The 25984-nt window shown below is 36.0% G+C and overlaps 1 protein-coding gene across 1 annotated transcript in view; it reads right to left on the bottom strand.

Moving 5' to 3' along the window:
• C2H10orf67 (chromosome 2 C10orf67 homolog) overlaps positions 1-25984 on the bottom strand; it is a 189797-nt gene that overhangs the window by 11403 nt on the left and 152410 nt on the right. The window contains exons 15-17 of the mRNA XM_038532058.1: positions 24411-24498; positions 12972-13052; positions 12619-12676 (exon numbers count right to left, since the gene is read on the bottom strand). Coding sequence (XP_038387986.1) covers positions 12619-12676; positions 12972-13052; positions 24411-24498 — 227 coding nt within the window. The remainder of the gene's footprint in view (positions 1-12618; positions 12677-12971; positions 13053-24410; positions 24499-25984) is intronic.

The following is a 25984-nucleotide window of genomic DNA, read 5'->3' as shown; positions in this document are numbered from 1 at the left end:
AAAATGCCATTTATAAGCCAAGGAACGCTCCAGGCTACCAGAAGCTCAGAAAGTAGCATGGAACAGGTTCCCTCTCACAGCTGTCAGAAGAAGCCACCCCTGCCAACAGCTCACTTTTAAACTTCTGGCCTCCGAACTGTGAGACAATACATTGCTGTGGTTGAAATCATCCAGTTTGCGGTACTTTGTTACCACAAACCTAGGAAATTAACACATCAGTGGAAGGCACAGGCCCATTGGATCTAGCAGCAGGAATTCACACTGACAATCAGGAATAAAGCTCTTTTTTTGGTAACAGAAGTCAAATGTGTTCCATGTTGGCTTAAAGAAGAAACTTACTTCTTAAGGCAGTAGCTTGAATTAAAGGAAACTGAAAGAAAAAAAAAAAAAGGAAAAATAGTTTCTAATCTAGGGCTATGACATTACAGAAAGCTATGGGACTAAGGAGTCTCAAAGGCAAAAACTTACCTCACACAGAGGAACAGAGCCAAGCCATCTGAAGGCTTGGAGGCTTCAAGACCCAAATGGAACAAGCAACCCTGAAAATTAGAAGGACTAGCTGTGGATTGGGAGTGGGACTGGCCCAGGTGTAAGCATTCACAGAATTCTACTGGGTGTGTGTGTGGGGGGGGCGGGGAGTGGGGGGTGGGGAAGTGGAGAGAAAGAAAGAAAAAAAAGAAGAGAGACAAAGAGAGAAAGAAATTGAGCCTGAAAACCAAAGTTCCAAAATACACAAAGTGCTTGTAAAGACAACAGCAAGATAAGCTATGAGACTATGAATTCACTCCAGATAAATTTTAGTGTGCAAAATAGTCTTACAAAAACTTTGAAATATGTGTGTATACCAAAGAAATAATTAATAATATCCATTAAAAATGTATGATACAAAACAGGCCAGAATAAAATAAGAACTAGTGGCTATGAAAAAGAACCAATTTAAAAAGTCACTAAAATTAGTAAAACGTAGGACAAATTGGGCACAGCTGAAGAGAAAATTAGCAAATTATTAGACTATTGAGGAATCCACTCATATGTACAATCAAGAAAGAAACATAAAAATTAAGGTATTTAGATTAGATCCATAGAGAAGAGATAGGTACTTTCAAAGAAAATAATGTAGAGAAGGTTGCATAAGCAATCTTTGAAAAGATGGTAGTTGAGAAATTTCTAGACATACAGTAAGATACTAATCATCAGATACAAATTGTACTCTGAATACTGGTAAATATAAATGCACCATTAAGTATACTGTAGTAAAATGACAGATCATGAAGAGTAAAGACTAAACTTTAAAAGCTACCAAAAAAGGGCACCCATGTGGCTCAGTCAGTTAAGCGTCTGATCCTTGGTTTCAGCTCAAGTCACGATCTCAGGGTTGTGAGATTGAGCCCTGTGTGTCAAGCTCCTCACTCGGCACAGAGTCTACTTCAGTGTCTCTCCCTTATTCTCTGCCCCTCCCCCCAATCTCTTTCTCTCTCAAATAAATAAATAAATCTTTAAAAATAAATAAATAAATGCTACCAAGAAGAAAATATAAAATGATCACAAATGATTGACGAATTGACAACAGACTCCACATAACCCTGAGCAGAGACCCAAAGGCAATGGTATAAATAGCAAAGAGTGAAGGAAAAAACAACTGAAAATTTCATATCTCATTCAACTACCATCAAGAGTGAGGTGAAAATTAAGAAAAACGGAATTTACCCTCAATAGGCCTTCACTAAACAAATTATTGCAGTGTTAATAATTTTTAACAAACATATACAAAACATACACATAAATGTATACATTAAAACAAAATAAATAGAGCTTATAATTTTTTGACACCAACCATAGCAACATTTTTCTAGATATGTCTCCCTAAGGCAAGGGAAATGAGCAAAAATAAACTACAGGGACTATACCAAAATAAAAAGCTTTTGCATAGTGAAGGAAACCATCAATGAATACAAAGGCAACCTACTGAATGGGAGAAGGTATTTCCCTTCTCCCATTCAAATGATAAATCCAATAAGGGGTTAATATCCAAAATACATAAAGAACTTACACAATTCAACACTAAAAAAACCCCAAATAATCTGATTAAAAATGGGCAGAGAAACTGAGTACACATTTTTCCAAAGAAGACATACAGATGGCCAACTGACACGTGAAAATATGTTCAACTACACTAATCTTCAATCAAAACTACAATGAGATACCATCTCACATATGTCAGAATGGCTAAAATCAAAATGACTAGAAATAACAAATATTGGTGAGGATGTAGAGAAAAAGGAACCTGGTACACAGTTCATAGAAATCGTTGGTGAAGCCACTACGGAAAACAGTATGGAGGCTCCTCAAAATATTAAGAATACAGCTACCATATGATCCAGTAATTCCACTACTGGGTATTTACCAAAGAAAATGAAAACACTACTGGGTATTTTCCAAAGAAAATAAAAGTACTAATTCAAAAAGATATATGCACCCCTATGTTTATCACAGCATTATTTAGATACCCAAGATATGGAAGCAACCCAAGCATCCGTTGATGGATGGATAAAGAAGATGTGGTGTATAAACACAATGGAATATTACTCAGTCACAAAAAAGAATGAGATCTTGCCTTTTGTGACAACAAAATGCCTAGAAGGCATTATGGTAAGTGAAATAAGGCAGATAAAGACAAAATTATTTCACTTACATGTGGAATCTAAAAACCAAAATAAAGGAATAAACAAACAAAAAGCAGAGAGACCTATAAATACAAAGAACAAACTGATGGTTGCTAGAGGTGAGGAAGGTGAGGAAATTAGTAAAATGGGTGAAGGGGAGTGGCAAGTCCTGGCTTCCAGTTATGGAAAGAATAAGTCACAGAGATAAAAGTACAGCATAGAGAATATAATTAATGGTATTGCAGTGGTGACACTTCAGGATTTCCTATTAAGAGAGAAACAAGAGTACCACTGACTGCTCTGTTCAGCATCATAGTGACAATCCTAGCCAGTGCAATAAGAAAAGTAAAAACAGGGACACCTGGGGTGGCTCAGCAGTTAAGTGTCTGCTTTCCGCTCAGGGCATTATCCTGGAGTCCTGGGATGGAGTCCCATGTCAGGTTCCCTGCATGGAGCCTGCTCCTCCCTCTGCCTGTGTCTCTGCCTCTCTCTCTCATAAATAAATAAAATCTTTTGGGAAAAAGAAAAGAAAAAATAAGTGGTATATAAAGATTGGAAGACATACTTTAAATATTATAGATGATATGATTGTCTAAATAAGTGATGAGACTTTCAGACTAGCTATTAGAATCAGTAGAGTTCAGCAAGTTTGCTGGAAGCAGGATGAAAATACAGAATCCAAGACTCAACAGTGATAAACATTTAGAATACATCAAAGAAATCAAACTATCAAGAGTTTTTTCATGGATCTTGAAATGGTAAACCCAAAATTCATAGGAAAAAGTAAAAAAACAAGAAAGGCTGGGACAATTTTGAAGAACAAGATAGAGGGAATTGTTGAACCACATATCAAGTTTTATATTAAAGCCAAGGTTATTAAAACTCTGGTATTGTGGCACCTGGGTGGCTCAGTTGGTTAAGCGTCTACCTTAGGCTCAGGTCATGATCTCAGAGTCCTGGGATTGAGTCTCACGTGTGGCTCCCTGCTTAGCTGGGAGTCTGCTTCTCTTTCTCTCTCTACTTCTCACCTCTGCTCATGCACTGTCTCTCAAATAAATAAATAAAATCTTTTCAAAAAACCCTTTGGTATTAGAACAAAAAGGACAAATAATTCAACTGCACAGAATGGAGAGCCTAGAAAGTTCCCCTACTTGCAGGGAAACTTGTCAGAGGCAGCATTACAAATCATGGGGTTGGGGAGCCAGATAATGCTGATAGGGTAATCTGCTATTCTGTTGGAATAAAGAAATTGGGGTCCAAAATAATTTCATCTACAAAAATAAATTCTGCTGCTTTAAAGCATCTAAGAGTGAAAAACAAATTGGTAATATTTTTAGAAGACTATGTAGGGCTAACTTTATACATTTAGACTAAGAAAGTTAATCTAAAATAGATAATAAAGAACAATTCATAAATTAAAAGATTGAAAAATAAAATCACATAAAATTAAAAAATATTTTGGTTGGACAAAAAACATCAAAAGTAAAGTTGAAAGACACGCTATAGACAGTGACAAGATATTTGTGAAACATGTGACTGACAAAGGGCTAATAGCCAGAATTTATAAAGACTCCGGGACACCTGCACCCCGATGTTTCTAGCAGCAATGTCCACAATAGCCAAACTGTGGAAGGAGCCTCGGTGTCCATCGAAAGAAGATGTGGTTTATGTATACAATGGAATATTCCTCAGCCATTAGAAATGACCAATACCCACCATTTTGCTCCAACGTGGATGGAACTGGAGGGTATGATGCTGAGTGAAGTAAGTCAATGGGAGAAGGACAAACATGATATGATCTCATTCATTTGGGGAATATAAATAATAGTGAAAGGGAATGGAAGGGAAGGGAGAAGAAATGGGTAGGAAATATCAGAAAGGGAGACAGAACATGAAGACTCCTAACTCTGGGAAACGAACTAGGGGTAGTGGAAGGGGAGCAGGGCGGGGGGTGGGGGTGACTGGGTGGTGGGCACTGAGGGGTCACTTGATGGGATGAGCACTGGGTGTTGTTCTGTATGTTGGCAAATTGAACACCAATAAAAAATAAATTTATTATTTAAGAAAAAAAAAAGACTCCCACTAATGGGGCAGCCCAGGTGGCTCAGCGGTTTAGGGCGTGGTCCTGGAGACCTGGAATCGAGCCCCGCATCAGGCTCCCTGCATGGAGCCTGCTTCTCCCTCTGCCGGTGTCTCTGCCTCTCTCTCTCTCTCTGTGTCTCTCATGAATAAAAAAAAAAAAAAAAAAAAAAAGACTCCCACTAATGAATTTTAAAAAGGAAAAACAACCAAATAATATAAAAATAGTCAACTACTAAAAGCAAGAAATTCACAGAAGAGGAAGCCAAAATGGTAAATAAACAAACAAAAATATTCTCTCTGGTTACCAGGGAATTTCAAATTAAAAAATGGGAGATAATTTCACATCCATTAGAGCAGAAAAATTAAAAAGTTGACAATCTCAAGGGTAAGAATACAGAACAATGCAAACCCAGAAACCTCTCACATAAGTATAAACTAGCATAACCATTGAGTAGCACAATTTGACAGTATCACATAAAGTTAAAGATGTATATACTCTTCAGCTAAGCAATCCCGTTTCTAGGAATTTACTGTCTCAGCCTTATGACTATGAAAATGTACAGGGATGTTTATAGCAGTGGTGTTTACAATGACAACAAATTGAAAATCTTCTAAATTCCCATTAGCAGGAAAATGAATGTATTGTAGACTATCATACAATGGAATATACTATACAACAGGTAAAATATATGAACCAAGTTATAGCACAATACTGTAATTAGATTTTAAAAATATAACATTCATAGGGAAAAAAGAATCTATAATCCACTATCTATAAGAATCTATTCCACTATCATTTATATAATCATTGAAAACATGTCAAATGATGATATATATAGTCATATATATGCAGAAATATTATAAAATATACAAGGTGATTATATATGTCAAACGACTATATGGTCTATATATATGGTCATATATATATGCAGAAATATTCTAGAATATGCAAAATAACTATATATAGCATATATATGCAGAAATATTATAAAATATGCAAAAACAGATATGCAGAGATATTATAAAATACACAGAATCAGGGCAGTGGTTTCCTCTGGGGAGGGAAGAGAAGAAATACTGTCAGGGAGCTTCAACTCAACCTTCACTGTTTTATTTCTTCTATGAATCAAACATGGCAAAATCTAACAGAGCCAAGTGTAATGTAATCCTGTTTTCTCAGTATTTGAATTATAACACAATAAAAATCAAAATAGTTTCTGCATTAAATATGTGTATGGAGAAATTGGATCTTTCCTCAATTCATTCCTACTGAGAGGAAAACACAAATCATAAGATTATTTTATAATTTTTTTGTAACCTCTATCTTACACTGTGTAGAATTTAATTGCGGACAACTCACTTTTTTCCACGGCCTACTTTTTTCTATGTGCTTGTTTCTTTTAAGATGGGAAACCGACATTAAAGAAGTTGTGCTTGCCAGGAACATACTCAGCTGAAGACTGGAGTCCACTGATACTCTGATACACTAATGCAAATACCTGCTTTTAATTTATTCCCTCAGTTTCCAAACTTGGGTTCCTCCGGTTGAACATAATATTCACGTGGTATCTTTCGCATTCAAAGATGTCGTGTCTATCTCCTTAAGGGCGCACATGATATGCCCACAGATTTGCATGAATCTACACACTGTATGTTACAACACTTCGAAAACATGTCAAATTAAATTAAATTAAACATGTTCTGCAATAGAACCATTCCTAAGTTTAAAAAGTAATACCCACCATCTCTGTCCTAATTAAACCCTTTCTCAGTATTTTGTTATCCCCATAAAGGCTTACATGGTTTAGAAGGCCTCTTAACTAACAGGGCAGCAACTAGGCAGGGAAGGTTTGGGATCCGGAGAGGCTGGCTGGACTCGCCTCGTGGTCTGACAAATGAACAATGAAGCACCCCCGAATGCATTCTTGGGGCCATCAGGTTGGCTCAGTGGTTGAGTGTCTGCCTTTGGCGCAGGTGGTGATCCCAGGGTCCTAGGATCAAATCCTGCATCGGCTCCCCGTGGGGAGCCTGCTTCTTCCTCTGCCTATGTCTCTGCCTCTCTGTGTCTCTCATGAATAAATAAAATCTTTTTTTTTAAAAAAGAATGCATTCTTGTCTCGTGTTTTATGCCTTGAAGAGCTCTAAGAATCAGTTTGGGGCATAATTAGCAATGTGTTTAGTGGCATTTATTAAATGAAACATTACCCACATATACTTAAAAGCATCACTAGACTTAAATTACCCTAAGACAGTCCTGATATCAAATTAATAAAGTACTTCTTAAAATACACATATGTCTTAACCCTCTTTTCTACTCAATTTTTATGATCTCACAAATTCACAGTCATTTGCCTGCTTACTTATGTCAAAGATTGACACTGTGTTTTCAAAGGAGAGATTACCTTTCATTTTCTTTTTTTCATTTTTTAATCTCTCTGACCCATGGACAGAGTCCTAGTTAGACAGAGAACTTCTGATTTTTGTGGTTAATTCTCTAACCCAACTGGTCATTTTGACTCTTTTCTTAAAGATTTTATTTCTTCATGAGAGACACACAGAGGCTGAGACATAGGCAGAGAGAAAAGCAGGTTCCCTGTAGGGAGCCCGGTGCAGGATTCGATGCCAGGACCAGGATCGCGCCCTGAGCTGAAGGCAGATGCTCATCTGCTGAGCCACCCAGGTGTCCTGACTCTTTTCTATGTCACTGAGAACTCATTGTATTTGGAAAGTTGTTTTAAGAGATGTACCACTGACCTTCCAGGCCTTCATTACCATGTAATACCCTAAATTCCATGACTCAAGGAGAAAATAATCTCTAGAATATAGGTAGGAAGAATCAGAAAAATTCACGAGGATAGGTAGTTGAGAATCAGCCCAAATCTCAAAGACAAGGATGTCATCTATAAATTAAAAATACACTGTTTGAATAATAGGTAATTGGTAATAGGTATTTGGTAATTTCCCTGACAATAGGGAAATAGTAGAGAAGTTGGTGGCCGTGATATCTTAACACTTACAGACCCCTTAATATATTATGTTTAGTAAATTAGCTTAGTCCTGGTACTTAACTCATATTTATGGATTAATGCTTTCTTCTAACATTTTTAATAGCCATCAATTACATGCTAAATAATGTTATATATTGCTTATACTCATACGTAGAAAACGTGGCAATATTATAAAATGTGCATTTGAATATAAATTTGAAAACTGTACTAAATTATATTAATTATAGTTAAAATCTAGAAATAATTTGTAAAATAATGCCTACACTATTCCTGAAATTTCTTTTACTTTTTATCTTTTAAGTTGCAATTTCTAAGTGATTTTAAAAATTATTTTTGCATTAAAAACAGGGACAACTGAACTCCACTGTCAGTATTTATTTTTACAAGTTGGTGGGAAACACACTTAAAAAAAAAAAACCACTTTTCAAGTCCGGAGCTTCAAAGGGTGAAAAAAAAGCTTTTTTACTTATTTCAAATATATTACGATTGTTACACTAGTCTTTAAAAGCCTTTAAAATCACCTCTTCAATGTTTCTTCCCCAAAAATCTCAGAGAATGAACAAAACAATGTAATCTACGTTTAAATTTGGGTTTCTTCTGTGCTTCAGATATTTATGTTTGAGCTTTCTCTTACTGACAAAGCCACTTAAAGGGTCAGTGTTACTTTGAGGTTTTATCTATGAGATTCGTGTCTTTGGGGCTCATTAAGAACATTTCCAAAGATTACAATGTCAATAGCACCTAATTACTGGACTGTGAGAAAGGTCTTCTTGAGTACATAAAATCTGTGGCAGTGCACAGTACACAATGGGTAGCTCAGATCCCAAATTTTATCACAGTTAAGTAGCAAACAAATTAATAATGTTACCTGGGTTCTCTTGGGATCATTACTACTGCGTAAAAACTGCTTTGAAATTTTGCAGATCGTATCATACCTCATTTTTTATTCCCTTATATTAACAAGGATATATTTATCTCTCTCTCTTTTTAAGCTATTTATCTCTTCTTCTACATTTCATTAGTGAATCTGTCGTTCCCTCTAGAATTTTTGGATTAAAACTTGCAAAATAACAAAAAGTCATTTTCAATCTGCTTAGAAAAGATGGATCACCTGATATAACATTGTTTTAAACTATACTTTATGTTTTATTTCACTGTTTTCAAAATACCTACTGTATAGGGATCCCTGGGTGGCGCAGCGGTTTAGCGCCTGCCTTTGGCCCAGGGCACGATCCTGGAGACCCAGGATCGAATCCCACATTGGGGTCCCGGTGCATGGAGCCTGCTTCTCCCTCTGCCTATGTCTCTGCCTCTCTCTCTCTCTCTCTGTGACTATCATAAATAAAAAAATACCTACTGTATATTTTGATACTAATGATCAATTTAATTCTTATGCTTATGTTGGTAGAAAAATAATTATTGAAGAACCAGAGGAGAGACTGGTTCTTTTAAATCATTAGGCCAGTCTACTGCTGAGGACATTAGGACCCTGGTGTGGTGGGCTAAGTGATAGGTTTGCAGACTTCATTTGGGGGACTTGGGGAAAGCATGATCAATAGCTCAGAGAAATAGGGGTTAGCTAGGCACATAACATAATCCTCATCACAAAGCTATGAGGTGGGGTCACCATTCCCATTTTCCACAGCAGAGGGACCTGAGATGATGTCAGTAAGTAAGTGGTTGGAGCTAGGATGAGAAGTGAAGTCTGTCAGCCTCCATGGCCTCTCTGCTATATCTCATATATTCCCATTGCATGTGGTGGAGAATGGGGCGATTGGTCATGCATTGACTTGAGACAAGTCAATATAATTAAATGGTGACAAGCCAGGGCCCTGAAGGCCACTCTGTCTGGGCTTGAATCCAGCGGCATCACCTATTTGTGGTATAACTCTGGTAGCCTAGTCAACTCTGTCTAGTAAACTCTCTATCTCTGTAGGTTGACTGGGGGAAGGCAAGAGTGCCAACCTCCTAGGGTTTTGTGAGGATTAAAGCTAAAACATGAAAGACATTTACAATAGTACCTAAGTCCACTAAATGTTAACTATACCTAAATTTTAGAAGAACCTTGTAGTGTGAAAGTATAACTGAGGAAACTCTTAGGTTCTTTGGTGTAACACTGAGGATCCTGTTGACAGGGAGGCTAAATATTCAGTAAGTATTTAAAATATTAATATTCTATTTACATAGTCTAAAAAAGGAACTCAATACAAGGGTGACTTTAAAGAGTTTGATTCAGGGTCCATCACCAGATAGGTTACAGTAATACCTCATGCTATAGAAAATAATTATTTGTCTATAAACCAGGTACATACTAACCATGTGGCTAAACACCTCTTTGATAATGTACTTGTGAATTAGTGCTTTAAAATAGTAATAATGAATCAAACTATTTCCTAGGGTCCCGAAGGGGGTACTCAAGCAACTGAAGGATCTGAAAAACTTGGAATGACCTGTTTTATGAAGACACTTTGGCCCTTTGGATGTCTAGTGTGAATATCATCCAGTAGCCATAATCTGTGTGCTAATGAAAGTCAGTTACTCCTCGACTTAGCAAATTGTAATTCAGCTTTCCTCCTGGCATTCATGTATTCATTTCTATTCATTACAAATAGAAAATTTATTTCTAGTAAATTTTGGATTAACTGGAACTTAACCAGAAAATTCTGTTCACTGGATTATTTCCCCACATTATCTTTAAGGAGAACAACATGACATATCAAAGTTGTATCAGAGATTTAGTAAAGAAATTTCAGAGTTTTGTCCCAAGGCATGTGGTGTGACCATTGTCATATACATCTCCTCTGCAATGCAGATTAATATTCAGAATAATAGATCTTTGTGGAGTACTGCAGGATTATGGATCATAAAAAAGCATTTACATTTGACTTTACCTAGTACGGCAAAGGAGCAGACTAATGAATCATAGGAGGATTTTCAGTAGATAAGGTAGAAATAACTCTATCTTTTGCATTTTCAGGGTGGAGGCAAAGAAATGACGTTTGTTTCAGCTGGGGCTGCCTTTTACTCCAGGTGGCCACCAAGGTTCATGTGTACCATTTCAAATGGACATTTGAAAAACAGTTTGGTTGCCTGTGGGCAATCAATTTTGGATGCAAAATCCTCAATTGAATCTTTTGGGGTATGGGATGCTGCTGTTAATGAAACTCTGTAATTAAAATGTCAGGCCAGCCACAGGTTCCAAATTCAACAATCTAGATTTTTATGAGAAATCATGAGAGTCTCTCTTCTCTTAATTCATTACGATGTTTTAGAAGTAACTTACCTGTGTAAGTAGAATTTCCAATAACTCAACAGATCTAGTCTTCTTTCTCTAACCTTATTTAATTGTTGATACCATTAAAAGGTAGCCACTCTGCAATCTGGCACTGTGTTATAGAGTCTGGGCATTACTATTTTCTAAATGGCAGCCCTATGATTGTTGGAAGATTTCTCTGTACCTGGGGCAGGCACCTTCAGAATAGATATTACCTATAATGTGAGCACTACAGAAAAAGCCTCTCTGTTGCATGGAAGCCCAGAAGAAAGGTTCCTCTCTGCTGAAGTAGAATAGTTTTCAAAAAGTAGAGTTTACAGGTGTCTGGCTGGCTCAGTTGGTTAAGTGTCTGCCTTTGGCTCAGGTCATGATCTTGGGGTCCTGGGATTGAGCCCTACATCAGGCTTCCTGCTCAGGGGGGAGTCTGCTTCTCCCTCTGCCTTTGCCCCTCCCCTCACTCATGCTCGCTCTCTCTCTTTCTTCTCTGTCTCAAATAGATAAATACAAACTTTTTCTAAAAAGTAGAATTTAAAATTAGGGCCCAGGATTTAAACTCTTTTTTTTTTTAAAAGATTTATTTATTTATTCATTAGAGACACAGAAAGGGAGGCAGACACATGGGCAGAGGGAGAAGCAGGCTTCCTGCGGAGAGCCAGATGTGGGACTCGATTCCTGGACCCACGATCACACCTTAAGCCGAAGGCAGGCGCTCAACTGCTGAGCCACCTAAGCATCCCAAGGATTTAAACTCTTATCACATACTTCTCACTTGCGTAAATATTTATTGTAAAATTCTACCTTTAAAAATTCCCAGATATGAAAAACAGAAATTACTGACTCTGGCTATCATCATTAATAAGAATTCAAACTAATAATATCAGGGCAGTCCTTGTGGCTTAGCGATTTAGCGCCGCCTTCAGCCCAGGGCGTGATCCTGGAGACCCGGGATCGAGTCCCACGTTGGGCTTCCTGGATGGGGCCTGCTTCTCCCTCTGCCTGTGTGTCTCTGCCTCTGTGTGTGTGTGTCTCCCATGAATAAGTAAATAAATAATCTTAAAAAAAAAAACCACACTAATAATATCATATATTTTGTTCATCTAACTTGTTTAATGGAGAAAAGGAAGCATGGCTATCTCCTGAAGATTTATAGAAGCTTATGGACAAAACATACTTTCATTTCCAAAAGAATCCAGTTTAAAGCCCTGTAAGGACCGATGGCAGATAAAATATGTGAGCAATAGTCAAATTTTTCTTCTAGTTATTAAAATGGACAAATGGGAATTCAACAGGAGTTTCAGGATTGTTGGCAGTTTGACTAATAAAATAGAAAAGGATCCCAATTGAGATAGTTTCTAGTTTTGAAATATGATTAAATTCATTTTCAATTAGCAGGCGCCAATATTCAGAAATGCATATTAGCATTCTTTTATTCAGCACACCTACATATTAGTTTTATAAACTGTCTGAAAAAAAGCCATGCATTCACCTAGAATTCCAAATGCCTCAGGATAACAAATATGAGGAGAGGTCAATCTAGACCAAGTACCCCTTCTGTGTGTAAGCCTTTTTCCCCAACAATAATGATTCTTACCTTTTGATAAAGAGGGGGAAAATGTCTGATCACTGACTGCATCCAGGTCCTTATCTATCTGCAGGTAAACCAAAAAGTTTCATTACTGAGGTTGAATAATAGCAACTAATTAAATGTTTAAGAAAGAAAAAATAGGGATCCCTGGGTGGTGCAGCGGTTTAGCGCCTGCCTTTGGCCCAGGGCGTGATCCTGGAGATCCGGAATCGAATCCCACATGGGGCTCCCGGTGCATGGAGCCTACTTCTCTCTCTGCCTGTGTCTCTGCCTCTCTCTCTCTCACTGTGTGCCTATCATAAGTAAATAAAAATTTTTAAAATAAAAAAAAAGAAAGAAAGAAAAAATAATCTACCTACCAAAGGTGTATGATCACTTCCAGAAGATGTAGAACCTGTCATCGAGTTCAATTTAGACTGCACGAATAAAGGCTTCAATTTCTGAAAGGCATAGAAGGTATGGATTTTGTTATCAAGAGGAAGTATTATCAAATCAAATGGATGTAGGATGTTCTTCAGTCCTTAATTAACCAAGACATGAAAACTAAGCTCTTAATTTATTTGCTTAAATAGGGCTGGGGAAATCATTTCCTTGAAATCCATGGAATAGATGGACCTCTTCCTCATTTGGGCTACTTTGATAGAAAATTCAGAAAATGTTTTCTTCAATGGCTGTTCTGACTCTACTTCCTTTTTTTTCTTTTCTTTTTTTAAAATTTGAGTACAATTGACATACAGTCTTACATTAATTTCAGATGTATAACTTAGAGATTTGACTAGTTTCCTCATTATGCTCTGCTTACCCCAAGTATAGTTATCTTCTGTCCCTTGACTCTCTTTCCTTTTGATGATCTCTACTCCAGTCTACGGCCATACCACCCTGAATGCGCCCGATCTCGTCTGATCTCGGAAGCTAAGCAGGGTCGGGCCTGGTTAGTACTTGGAAGGGAGATCTCTACTCCATTTGGGATTTACAACTTGTAACTGACCAGGTATCACAGGGTTGTATCCCTATCACCTCCTTGCTCCAGGAAGCTGTGGCAGGATTGATCCTAATTCCTGGGAACTGAATGGTGAAAAGCCAAAAGTATATCTTCCAGGAGGTCAGGAGCAGTAGCATGCAAGCAGAATTGTTCCCAGTATCATATATTGCAAAGTAAACTACAACAACAAACATGTGCAGGTGAAAAGGATGAAAGGTACACTAAGCATGTTAAATCAAAAAGAGCTCTCAGGTCCATGGATGAATAGTGGCGATTTATACCAAGTTTTCCCTATTCAGGGCTTCTCTCTTGAATTGTGTGATATATACATGCATGCACACGGGGCTGTTTGTGTGTATTTTTCTATTTTCCATAGCCACTCCCACTCTTTGTTACCACCCCAAAGAAACGATTTAAATATTTTATGTGTATCTTTTATTTGGATATGTTCTTGCAAAAATACATACTTTTGTGCATGCTTTTTAATTTATGCTAGGGGTGTTATGTGCTATCCTATTTTGTTGATTCTAAGGCAAAGCCTTCTGGTATTTAATATCCCTAAAATTGGGTGGCATCCTGTAATAGATGGAGTGTTACAGTATAATTGGCAGCACTTTTCTCTTTTAGAGACATAAAACCTTGAACCAATGTTAAGCACATCTTAGATTCAAAGTGAAGCACAGTATTCCTTGTGTGTTCCCACTTCTTTTGCTAAGCACTAAGTATTTTTTACTAAGTATTATGTTTTCAGGATCCATCCATTCTGCTATGTACACCTAAAAATCTAGTACCGTACAGTACATAGTACTACGTATACTGCAGGCATGTATCTGCCTCATTTTGTCTCTTTCCTCTTCAAAGGCAATCCAAGCTGTACTATCATATTACCAGTATCACTTCATAGCTTCCTAACCTGCTTCTTTCTCCCTAAGCCCTCTGTAGATGCTAGAATTGTACTTTTAAAATGTTAAGTGAGATCATCTTATTCCTCTGCTCAAAGCTCTGAAAGGGTCCCAATTTTACAGGGTTAAAAAAATCAAAGGCCTATGATTCCTTTGACCACATTTTTGGTATTTTCTCTCCTTTTTTTTTTAAAGATTTTTATTTATTTATGAGAGACACAGAGAGAGAGAGAGAAGCAGAGGCACAGGCAGAGGGAGAAGCAGGTTCCATGCAGGGAGCCTGATGCGGGACTCCGGGATCACGCCCTGGGCGGAAGGCAGGCGCTAAACCGCTGAGCCACCCAGGGATCTCTCCTCTGGTATTTTCTCTCTTTGCTTTCTCTCCTTCACTTTGCTCCAGGCACATTGGATATTTTGCTTTCCAAGCATGTAAGGCACATTTCCATATTAGAGTCTTCCAATGGCCTTTTCCTTGCCTAGAAAATTCTTCTCCCAGATAGCCATATGGGTCCTTCCCTCAGTACCTTCAACTCTTTCATGAAAATGGTAAAAGAAGCCAGTGTTAAATGTATGACTTCTAGGAATTTAAGTTTTTAATGTCCTTCGTCATTTCATATGTTCAAGTAGTGAGTGTAGGAGGAAGTGTAACCTCCATGGCAGGACTGAAAATGGTAAAATCATGGTAAAATTTGGATCAGAAATAGGTGCTGTGCATATACAATCTGCCTTCCAATTGTAAGTATGAAAGACATATTTAAGCAATACACAAGAGAATGCAGTTGATAATATTAGGTTTCAATATGTCTCATCCTGTCAAGGATGAGAAAAGAATAAATAAAACAGGGACTATGAAAAAAAACTATAGAATCATTTAAATAGTATCCTGGAATCAGAAGAAGTACATAGTTTTAAATAGGTGTATTATGAGATCTAGAGGAAAACTTCATGGAGATTTTGAGCCCCAAAGAAGAGTACAAGAATAAATGGCCTCTAGGAAATATAGGCAGAAGTCTCTGGAAAAGAATAAGGTAAGATAAAATGGAAAGGAATTATGGATATGTTATGGAAAGATGACTGGTGATTAAAACACAAGGGGAATGTTTAAATCCAAATAAGACTTCCTCTTCTAATACTCTTAAATGTAGACAAAAGCTGATGAAAAAAAATCAAGAATATGCATGTCTAAGACTAAGGGAAGATGGAAACCTAAGTCTTCCATCCTAAGTCCTTCCATCCTGGAGCTACCATTCACTTTGAAGGTATTCATCAAACTTAATGAATGAATGCAAGAGTTGTCAAAGGGTCCTATGACTCTGGAGCCCAAGACCCACCTAACGTGTAGTAACAAATGTCTACCCCGCTATACATTTGGGACAACAAGACTATAACCACAGGTAAGGGTTAATTGCAACTTCAAGTAAGGCTCTCCCAAGCAGTTTGCAAGGAAAATGTCCAAGGTTGGGCCCTTAGTTAAAGAAGAAAAAATCTCTCCTGAGAATTCCTAATCAATAACTAGTCCATGTTGTCTATAAGCTGAATTCACCTGTGGTCTAAAACACCATAAGCTAAAAGCATTTAGTTTAATATACTTCTATAGTGATGGTGCTCATGGCAATGGACAGAAGCACATTAAAATCTTTTATGTAAGAATTCCTCTTCAGTTCAGGCTTCAATTTTTTTTGTAAAGGAAAAGTGAACAGCTCATCATCAAAATCATCAAAAATCTTTACATACATCATGAGTGGCTGCAGTAGAAACAAAAGATAGTGGAATTAGACCCTCTAATCCTCAGATACAGGAATTTTCAGTCATAGTATATAAAATGGGTGTGTATAATATATTTTAAGAAATGAAAAACAAAGCTTGATGATGAATAAATAGTAAACATATTTGAAAAAAGAACCAAACAAAATTTATTTGTGCATTGCTTAAAAATAATAAATATAAAAAGTGAAATTAAAATTTGGGTGACAATTTTATTTTTATTTATTTTTTAAAAAGATTTTATTTATTTATTCATAGGGATGCAGAGAGAGTGAGAGAGGCAGAGACACAGGCAGAGGGAGAAGTAGGCTCCATGCCTGGAGCCCGACGCGGGACTCGATCCAGGGTCTCCAGGATCAGGCCCTGGGCTGCTAGCGGCGCTAAACCGCTGCACCACCGGGCCTGCCCTGGGTGACAATTTTAACAAAAAAAGACATATTTGAAAAATACTTAATAAAGTTAAAGATAGAATGGAATATACTATTTAGAATGCAGCTCAGAGACAAAGTTGGGCCAAATATAAAAGAAAAATATGGACTATAGAGGACAGAAGGACAAAGTATAGTTTCAAAAGAAATAGTAGGGCTAAGGCAAAATATCAATAGTGACTGAAAACTTTTCAGAACTAACAAATGAAACCAATCTTCACTTTCAAGAAGTACAATGAATTTCAAGCAGAATAAACAAAAGAAATCTACAACTAGACACATCATGGTAAAATTGCAGAACATTAAAGAAAAAGAGTTTTAAAAGTGGTTAGAGACAAAAAGGCAATTAACATTAAGGAAACCACAGTAAAAAAAGAGAAAAATTCCCTACTAACAACGGAAACTAAGAGAGAATGGAATGATACACTCCATGTGCAAAGAGAAAGTACCATCAACCCAAAACTTTATACTTAGCAAAAATATCTTTCAACAACAGCAGAAATAGACATTTTTTTTCATGAAATAAAAACTGAAGAGTGTTACCCACCAGCAAATCCCCACAAAGGAAATTCTAATGAATGCACTTCACACATAAGGAAAGAGGTCGGGAGATGAAAGGTCTGGGATGCAAGAAGGAGTTGTGAATAAAGAAAGTGGTAAATATATAAGTAAACTCAAACATTAACCAAGTAAACCTATAATAATAATATGCTGTGGGGATAAAGGAAACCAGATAGAACTAAAATATATGACATCACAGCCTAATAGACTGACAGTGGATGGTGATTTCAATTTAATTGCTTAAAGAAATCTTACTGTTCAGGAGGATGATAAAGGTATAAAACCTTGGGTTTTCCTGATAAAGTTTATAACTTTCTAAAGGACATATGAGAACAAATTAGCCAATTCACAAGAATGCAAGAAAGAGAAAAACATAGAAAAGAAGGACAAATACAAAATACAAAATAAGATAGAAATAAGCGCAAATGAATTAATGACCACAATACATTTAAATAGAAAAAAATGCTCCAGTTAAAAGACAGAAATTTGTCAATCTGGATTAAGAACAAATTCTAACACTAGCTATGTACTGCTTAAAAGAGTCACAACTAAAGCATAAGCATATAAAGGATTGAAAGTGATAGAACAGAAAAAAAACACATGAAAATAAGAACCTACAAAAAGGTAGGCAGCTATAGTAATGTAAAGCCAAACAGACTTCAAGGCAAAAAGCATTTGTAGAGATAAAGAGGGTCATAAAATAACAGTAAAATGTTCAATTTATCAGAGGGGACATAATAATTCTAAAGTAGTAAGCATCTAATAACACATCTTCAAATTATATAAAGCAACATTGATACAAATTACATGAAGAAATATGCAACTCACCCATTAGAATAGAGTAGCATAAAAATATTAGGTACCTAATATTAAATTAAACAACAATTTTATTAAACTGTGGAGAAAATTATAAAACTCTACTGAAATCAAATCTAGACAAAAGAAATAGCATGCTTATGGATTAGAAGACTCAGTACTGTAAAGATGTCAACTGTAGCCAAATTGATGTGATTTAATGAACTTCTAATCAAAATCCCAATTTAATTTTTTTGTTTCTTATGTTTCTGCTTTTTTCTGTGAATATTAACAATTTGATTCTAAACTTTATATGGAAATGCAAAGATCAACACCAAGGTAAGGGTATTTGCCTTATCATAAAAAGACATAATAAAGGTAGATATATTAAATTTGTGTCATATTAGTACAAGAATAGACAAATGGAACAGTAGAACAGATTAGAGAGACGGAAACAAGCTGTTACATATATGAACCCTTAATATAATATACATAACAGGTAGAATTAGGTATCCAGGGAAAAGATGGACTTTTTAATAAATGATGCTAGTTCAGTTGATTTTCCGTATTAAAAGAAGATGAAATCAGACTCTACCTTCCTATACACTATCAATTCTAGAGGGATTAAGCCTCTAAACATGAAAGGCAAAGGAAAATATTTAAAAATCATAAAGAATATATTTGTGACAAAAGGTTAGGTAAGGTATTCTTAAACAAGGTAGAAACAATGTGAAGGCAAAAAGGAAAGTATTAGTAATTAAATTAACATCAAGATTAAGAGCATTTATTTATGAAAAGATAACAAAATACCATCCAAAACTGAAAGAAGACATTTTGCAATGCATATAATTGACAAAGGGTTAGTTTCCAAATTGTATAAAGAATTCCTTAATTTTTTCATTCATAATAAACTTGTTTAAAGTTTTTATTTTAAATTTTATTAAAATTTAATTAAATTTTGGGATCCCTGGGTGGCGCAGCGATTTGGCGCCTGCCTTTGGCCCAGGGCGCGATCCTGGAGACCCGGGATCGAATCCCACGTCAGGCTCCCGGTGCATGGAGCCTCCTTCTCCCTCTGCCTATGTCTCTGCCTCACTCTCTCTCTCTCTATGACTCATAAATAAATAAAAAAATTAAAAAAAATTTAATTAAATTTAAATTTTAAAATTATATTTTACATTTAGTTACAATACAGTGTAACATAATATTTTTAAAATTCAATTTATTTAAACTTAAAAAAATCAAAACAGTTCATTCATTTCTCCCACCCTCCACCCCCTGGCTCTTGCAACCACAAGTCTGTCCTCTGTATCTCTAAGCTTGGTATTCGTTTGTCTATATTCTCTACATATAAGAGAGATCACATGATATTTGTCTTTCTCTGTCTGACTTATTTCACTTAGCATGATGCCCTTAAGGCACCTTAAGGACTTAAGGTCCATCCACGTTATTGCAAATGGTAATTTTCATTCTCTTTCAGGGCAGAACAATACTTCTATCTATCTATCTATCTATCTATCTATCTATCTATCTATCTATCATCCCAAGTAGTCCCACTTATTTATTTTTGTTTTTGTTGCTTTTGCTTTTGGGGTCAGATCCAAAAAGTCATGGCCAAGAACTATGTCAAAGAGCTTAACACATATCTTTTCTTCTAGGAATTTTATGGTTTCAGGTCTTATGTTCAAGTGTTTAATGTATTTCAAGTTAATTTTTGTGTATGGTGTAGGATAGTGGTCCAGTTTCATCCTTTGGCATGTGGCTATTCAATTTGCCAATACCATTTATTGAAGAGACTGTCCATTCCCCATTGTATATATATATACTCCTCTGTCATAAATTAATTTACCACCTATGCATGGGTTTATTTCTGGGCTCTCTATCCTGTTTTATTGATTTATGGGTCTGTTTTTATGCCAATACCATACTGTTTTAATTACTATGGTCTTGTACGGTAGTTTGAAATCAAGGAGCATAATGCTTTCTACTTTTCTTCTTTTTCTTTGGCTATGTGGGGTCTTTTGTAGTGACATACAAATAAGAGGATTGCTTGTTCTATTTATGTGAAAAATACCATTGGAATTTTGTTAGCAATAGCATTGAATCTGTATATTTCTTTTGGAAGTATGGACATTTTTATGATATTTATTCTTCCAGTCTGTGAATATGGAATATCTTTCCATTTATTTATATCTCCATCAATTTATTTCACTGATATCTTGCAGTTTGCAATATGCAGGTCTTCCATATCCTTGGTCAGATTTAGTCCTAAATATTTTATTCTTTTTGATGCAATTGTAAATAGGATTGTTTTCTTAATTTCTCTTTCTGATCATTACAATAAGGTAGCATAACAGATTTTTGTGTACTGATTTTGTATCCTGCAATTTTTATTAGTTTTAACAGTTTTTTTAATGGAGTTTTTAGGGTTTTCCATATACAATATCAAGCCATCTGCAACTAGAGTTTTACTTTTTCCTTTACAATTTGTTTGTCCTTTATTTCTTTTTCTTGCCTATTGCCCTGGCTAGGACTTCCAATACTATGTCGAATAAAATGGGAAGAGTGGACATACTGGTCTTGTTCCTAATCTTAGTGAAAAAGCTTTCAGCTTTTTCATCATTGAATATGTTAGCTGTAGGCTTATCATATATGCCTTTTATTATTTTGAGGTACATTCCCTCTATACCTGCTTTGTTGAGAGTTTTTATCAAAAATCATTACTGATTCTCAAAAAGGAATGCTTTTTTCTGCATCTATTGAGATGGTCTTATGAGGTTTATCCTTGTGATGTATCACATTGATTGATTTGAGGATGTTATGCCATCCTGGCATTCCTGGCATAAATCCCACTGATCATGGTGAATGATCCTGTTAATTACTGAATTTAGTTTGCTAATATTTTGCTGAGAATTTTTGCATCTATTCCAGGTTTAATGAAAATAGCTTATAAATATCCACTGGAGGAAAATAAGCCAAAGTAATGAGCAAAAAGCAAATTCTAAACTGGCTTCAGTCAGGGCAAGGCATAGCAGCAAAGATAATGTTCCTTTCACAAAAAAAAGAAAGACACTATAAGACATGGTTCAGTTTATAAGAAATAAATCAAAATAAAGAACTAAAGAAGTGTAGAAATCATGATTTGTTAAAAATATTTATTTATTTGAGAGAGAGAGAGTGCAGAATATGAGATACAGTCAAGGCCGCAGAAAACATAATCTGCCACAGGAAAAAAAAGAGCTAAATTGATCTTCATTAAAATTAAAAATTTCTAAATTTTTTTTAAATTTCTGACCTTTGAAAGGCACTGTTCTGAAAATGGAAGGACAAACTACAGAGTGAGAATAAATATTTGCAACATGTATATGACAAAAGACTTGTATCCAGAATATATAACAAAATGCTATAATGCAATAAGAATTAAAAACAAACAAAAATGGGAGTAAGGGGTAATGGGGAGTTAATGTTTAATGGATATGAAGTTTCATTTTATTTATTTATTTTAAAAGATTTATTTGTTTATTTTAGACGGGGGAGGGGCAGTGGAAGAGGGAAAGAGAGAGTCTCAAGCAGACTCCCCACTGAGTGCAGAGACCGCCATGAGGCTCCATCTCACAATGCTGAGATCAGGACCTGAGCTGAAATCAAGAGTTGGACGATTAACCGACTGAGCCTCCCAGGCACCCCAGAGTTTCATCTTTGTGAAATAAAATGGGTTCTGGAGATTGGTTTCATAACAATGTGAATGTACTTAACATTATTAACCTGCACACTTAAAAATGGTTCAGATGATAAATTTTAAGTCATGTGCCACAATTATTTTAAAAGATCTGAATAGTCCCTTTAAGAAAAAAGATCTAAAATTAGCCAATAAGCTCATCAAAAAATATCAACATCATTAATTATTAGGGAATGCAAGTTAAAACTTCAGTGAGACATGATTTTAGGATGGCTCAACTTTAGAAACTGACAGGATCAAGTTGGGGAAGATATGGAGCACAGGAATTCTCAAATATTGCTGGTGGTATACTCTGGAATATAAACTCAAAAATACATATCCCCACGTCCCAGCTACTCCAGTCCTACCTGAAAGTTACAAAAATATATTTCCAGAAATTACTAGCATAAGAATGTTTGTAGCACCTTCTCCTCCCCTCCCTGAAACAGCCTCTAACTAGAAACAGCCCAGGAGTCCATCAAGAGAAGAACAGATAAACAAATTATTGCTTCTTCATACAATAGAATGTTGCTCAGCAATACAAAGAAACAATTGCTAGGGATACACACAATAACCTGGATCAATTTTAAAAGCACTATGCTGAGTAAAACAAGACAGACATAAAAGAATACTTACTCTGTGATTCCATCTATACATGTCTTAAGAACAGGCAAAACTAATTTGCAGTGATAGAAATCAGTAGTTTTTGTCTGGCGAACAGATGTGACTAGTGTATTGTCTGGAAAGGGACACCAGGGAGCTTTTAGGGAGGATGGCAATGTCCTATCCTTTCATTTAGGTGATTGCTACACAGGGCAAACACTTCAAACGATACACTTAATATTTGTGAGCTTGCCCGTATGTATATATCGATAGGAAATACTAAACATTTTCTTTCATAGCATTTATTCAATTATGTAATTTAAAGTTTGATATTTCCTTATTAATACCTATGTTCTCTACTTGGAAAGTCAGGTGCTATTCTAATCTCTGTGAGTTAAACAGTTTACAAGAGAGACTAGTCTGTGCTCTCATGACATTTATAGTCTATAAAGGAAGGAGCTCTATTTGTCATGTGCACTATCTCATTCCCGGCACGGAGCATGGTGCTTGGTACATGTTGACACTAAATAAATATTTGTGAAGTGGATGAGTGGCTATACTGTGTAGGGAACCAAGGAAAAATGTTAGTTACCCAAAACTCATTCACTCATCACTCTCTCTTTCCCTCCTCTTTCTCCCAGCCCCTGTCTATTTTTCTTCAATATTTGCTATCCACTCTGATGAGTGTCTTGAGTGCCTGTATGCTGTATGGACATACAGATAAGGATCATGAGCCTGGAATCCCAGAAAAGTAATGGCACATGGACATATTCTAGGCTGGATGGAGCACTAGCCCTCCTCCACAAGAAGGTAGATTGAGGGCAGGACAGAGATTTTTCTCAAGAAAAGGACTGGATCTGTTAATGGGCCTGGACCAGTGTAACTTTGAGATTTTAGAATTCCGTTTCATAAAACCTCACCAATTCACATTTGGACCAGACCATTATGTCAGGTAATCCTAAAATAAAGCCCGATTTTTGAGTTAGCACATCATTCTCATGGGCCCACCAATATTTTATTTGTCCAGCTGATTAAATATCTGAAATGAGGATTACTCCAATTGAAACTGTAACCTTCAGTTGAAAGAGGAAAAACCAAAAGGAGGAAAAAAAAAAAAAGAGAGACTATATATTCTTATCTATGTAGACCAGTCTGGGGACATTTCAGAGGAGTCAATTATTAAAAGCTCAAAAAGTTTCAGATTACCAGGTAAATTTAGTAAAAAATCAGAAATAATTTAATGCTATCTTGCCAACATTCTTAGTTCTTTCACGTCCTGCAGCAACTTAAATTTAGAAAATAAAATCTTAAAGTAAAAAAGGTTGAAAAAAATTTTAAGAGTGATTTTAGATTGGACACCTCCTAAAGCAAGAGTCTGTATTTTGTGTTTCTCATGCTCTTTCCCACAAACCTGATTTGCCCCAGAATACTTAGCATCATGACAGGTGCTCAATAGCATTTACAACACACTAATTTTCTTACTATTTGAAATTTACTGGATACATTTCTACACTGGACATCATTTAGTTTTACAATCATAGCTCCCAAATAAAAAATTAATTAAATAGGTTAAGAAATAGTCTATTTTAAAATTGGGCTTCATCTACAAGAGACTTCTAGTATGAAAAATAAATGACTTGGTACTAGGAAAAGATTCTTTTACCTCCTTTTTCCCTTTTGGAAGTGACTGGATACTTGGACCTTGAGCTTTGGATATTTCCTTACATTACATCCACACCCAGAAGTAGTCAGACTGACAAATGCTTTCCAGCTAGGTTCACCCCTTCTATGAATTTTTTGCTTGTCTCTATTATAGTTCAACCATATTGCATTGAAAGAATTTGTTTACATATTTATATCTCATATCAGACTGAGCTCTTTGGGTTCAGGCACTCGGTCTTACATCCTTAGTATCTAGCAGAATGACTGTTGTGTACTATCTCCAGAGTCTGTAAGGATAGGGGTTCAATGAATGTGAAATAAGAACAGAAAGAAATGTACAAATATCATCAAAGAGACAGTGTCTAAACATTATATGTACTTACAATATAATTGAAGGATGTATCAGCAAGTACTGCAAACTGACGAAATAATGTGTGCCTAGTAAACATCTCATTTTTAAGGACATGAAAGCTGAAATAAAAGAAACAGTGAAATTCAAATGTATAGAAATCATAGGATAAAGCAGATTAATATTACATTCCTGTGGTTACCACAATTTTCATTGTGAAAGGAATACAAGTAAAAAATTTTAAATAGTAGTATGAATTTGTTACTTCTTTCATTCTTAGTTATTTTTTAAAGGTTTTGTTTTAAGCAATTTCCACATCTAACATGGGGCTTGAACTTACAACGCTGAGATCAAGAGTCACATGATCTAGACTGAGCCAGCCAGGCGCCCTTACTTTTTCATTTTTATTTTTTTTTAAGATTTTATTTCTTTATTCATGAGAGAGAGAGAGAGAGAGAGAGAGAGGCAGGCAATGGCACAGGCAGAGGGAGAAGCAGGTTCCCCACTGAGCAGGGAGCCAGACATCTGGCTTGATCCCAGGACCCTGAGACCATGACCTGACCCAAAGTCAGATGCTTAATGGACTGAGGCACTCAGGTGCTCCTCAAACTGTAGTTTTAAAAATATTTCCCCCTAAAATAAACCTGGGCATCTTTCAGAAATGGCTGCTTCTAGATCTAAGGCAATAAATGTCCATAATAAAAGTTGAGCCTGGGACACTTTATTATTAAGGAAACCATCAAGGATCATGACAAAAGAACACACTAGTCAACCCTGAGAGGGCTCCCATTGACTTAAGATTTGAGAAATTGAGCATCAAAAATAATGATTATAATGTAATGAAACACAACATATATGTTAAAAATTGGGGAAATTCTCCACCTATCCAGATTGCAAATGATGCAAAGTAGGAGATTCATTCTCTGAAAAGCATGTTCTGGAGACAAAGCTGAAATTATGCTGGACAACCTTTGACTAGCCATGAGGAAGGAACAAAATAAGTCACAGTATTCAGTCACACGGAGGGGTCTTAGAAGAGACTGGGTGTGTCTCATGGATGGAAACTGCAGCAAGGTACCACTGCCTAGGGTGACTAGACAAAAAGACAGACAATCACAAATGTTGGATAGTATATAGAGAAATGGGAATCCTCATCCATTGTCTGTATAATTGTAAAATGGTGCAGCCACTTTGGAAAGCAGTTTTACAGTTCTTCAAAATGTTAAACATAGAATTATATATGACCTAGTAATTTCTTCCTTCCATAGGTGTATGCCTAGGAGAATTGAAAACACATATTCACACCAAAACTTGTACATGACTGTTAATAGCAGCAGTATATATAGTAGCCCCAAAGTGGAAATGAGTAAAATGTTGAAACTCTGAAGAATGGGTAAACAAAATGTAGCCTATCCATGCAGTGGAATCTTATTTGGCAACTAATAGTAATGAAATACTGATACATTTCTACAACACAGATAAACTTGAAAACATTATGCCAAGTGAAAGAAGCCAGTCACAAAAGGTCACATATGATATGATTCCATGTATATGAAATGTCCAGAACAGGCAAACACATAGGGATAGGAAGTAGATCAGTGGTTGCCA

The sequence above is a fragment of the Canis lupus genome, chromosome 2, assembly GCF_011100685.1.
Source record: "Canis lupus familiaris isolate Mischka breed German Shepherd chromosome 2, alternate assembly UU_Cfam_GSD_1.0, whole genome shotgun sequence".
NCBI classification, from domain to species: Eukaryota; Metazoa; Chordata; class Mammalia; order Carnivora; family Canidae; genus Canis; species Canis lupus.
This window is presented reverse-complemented; position numbering and strand designations above follow the sequence as displayed.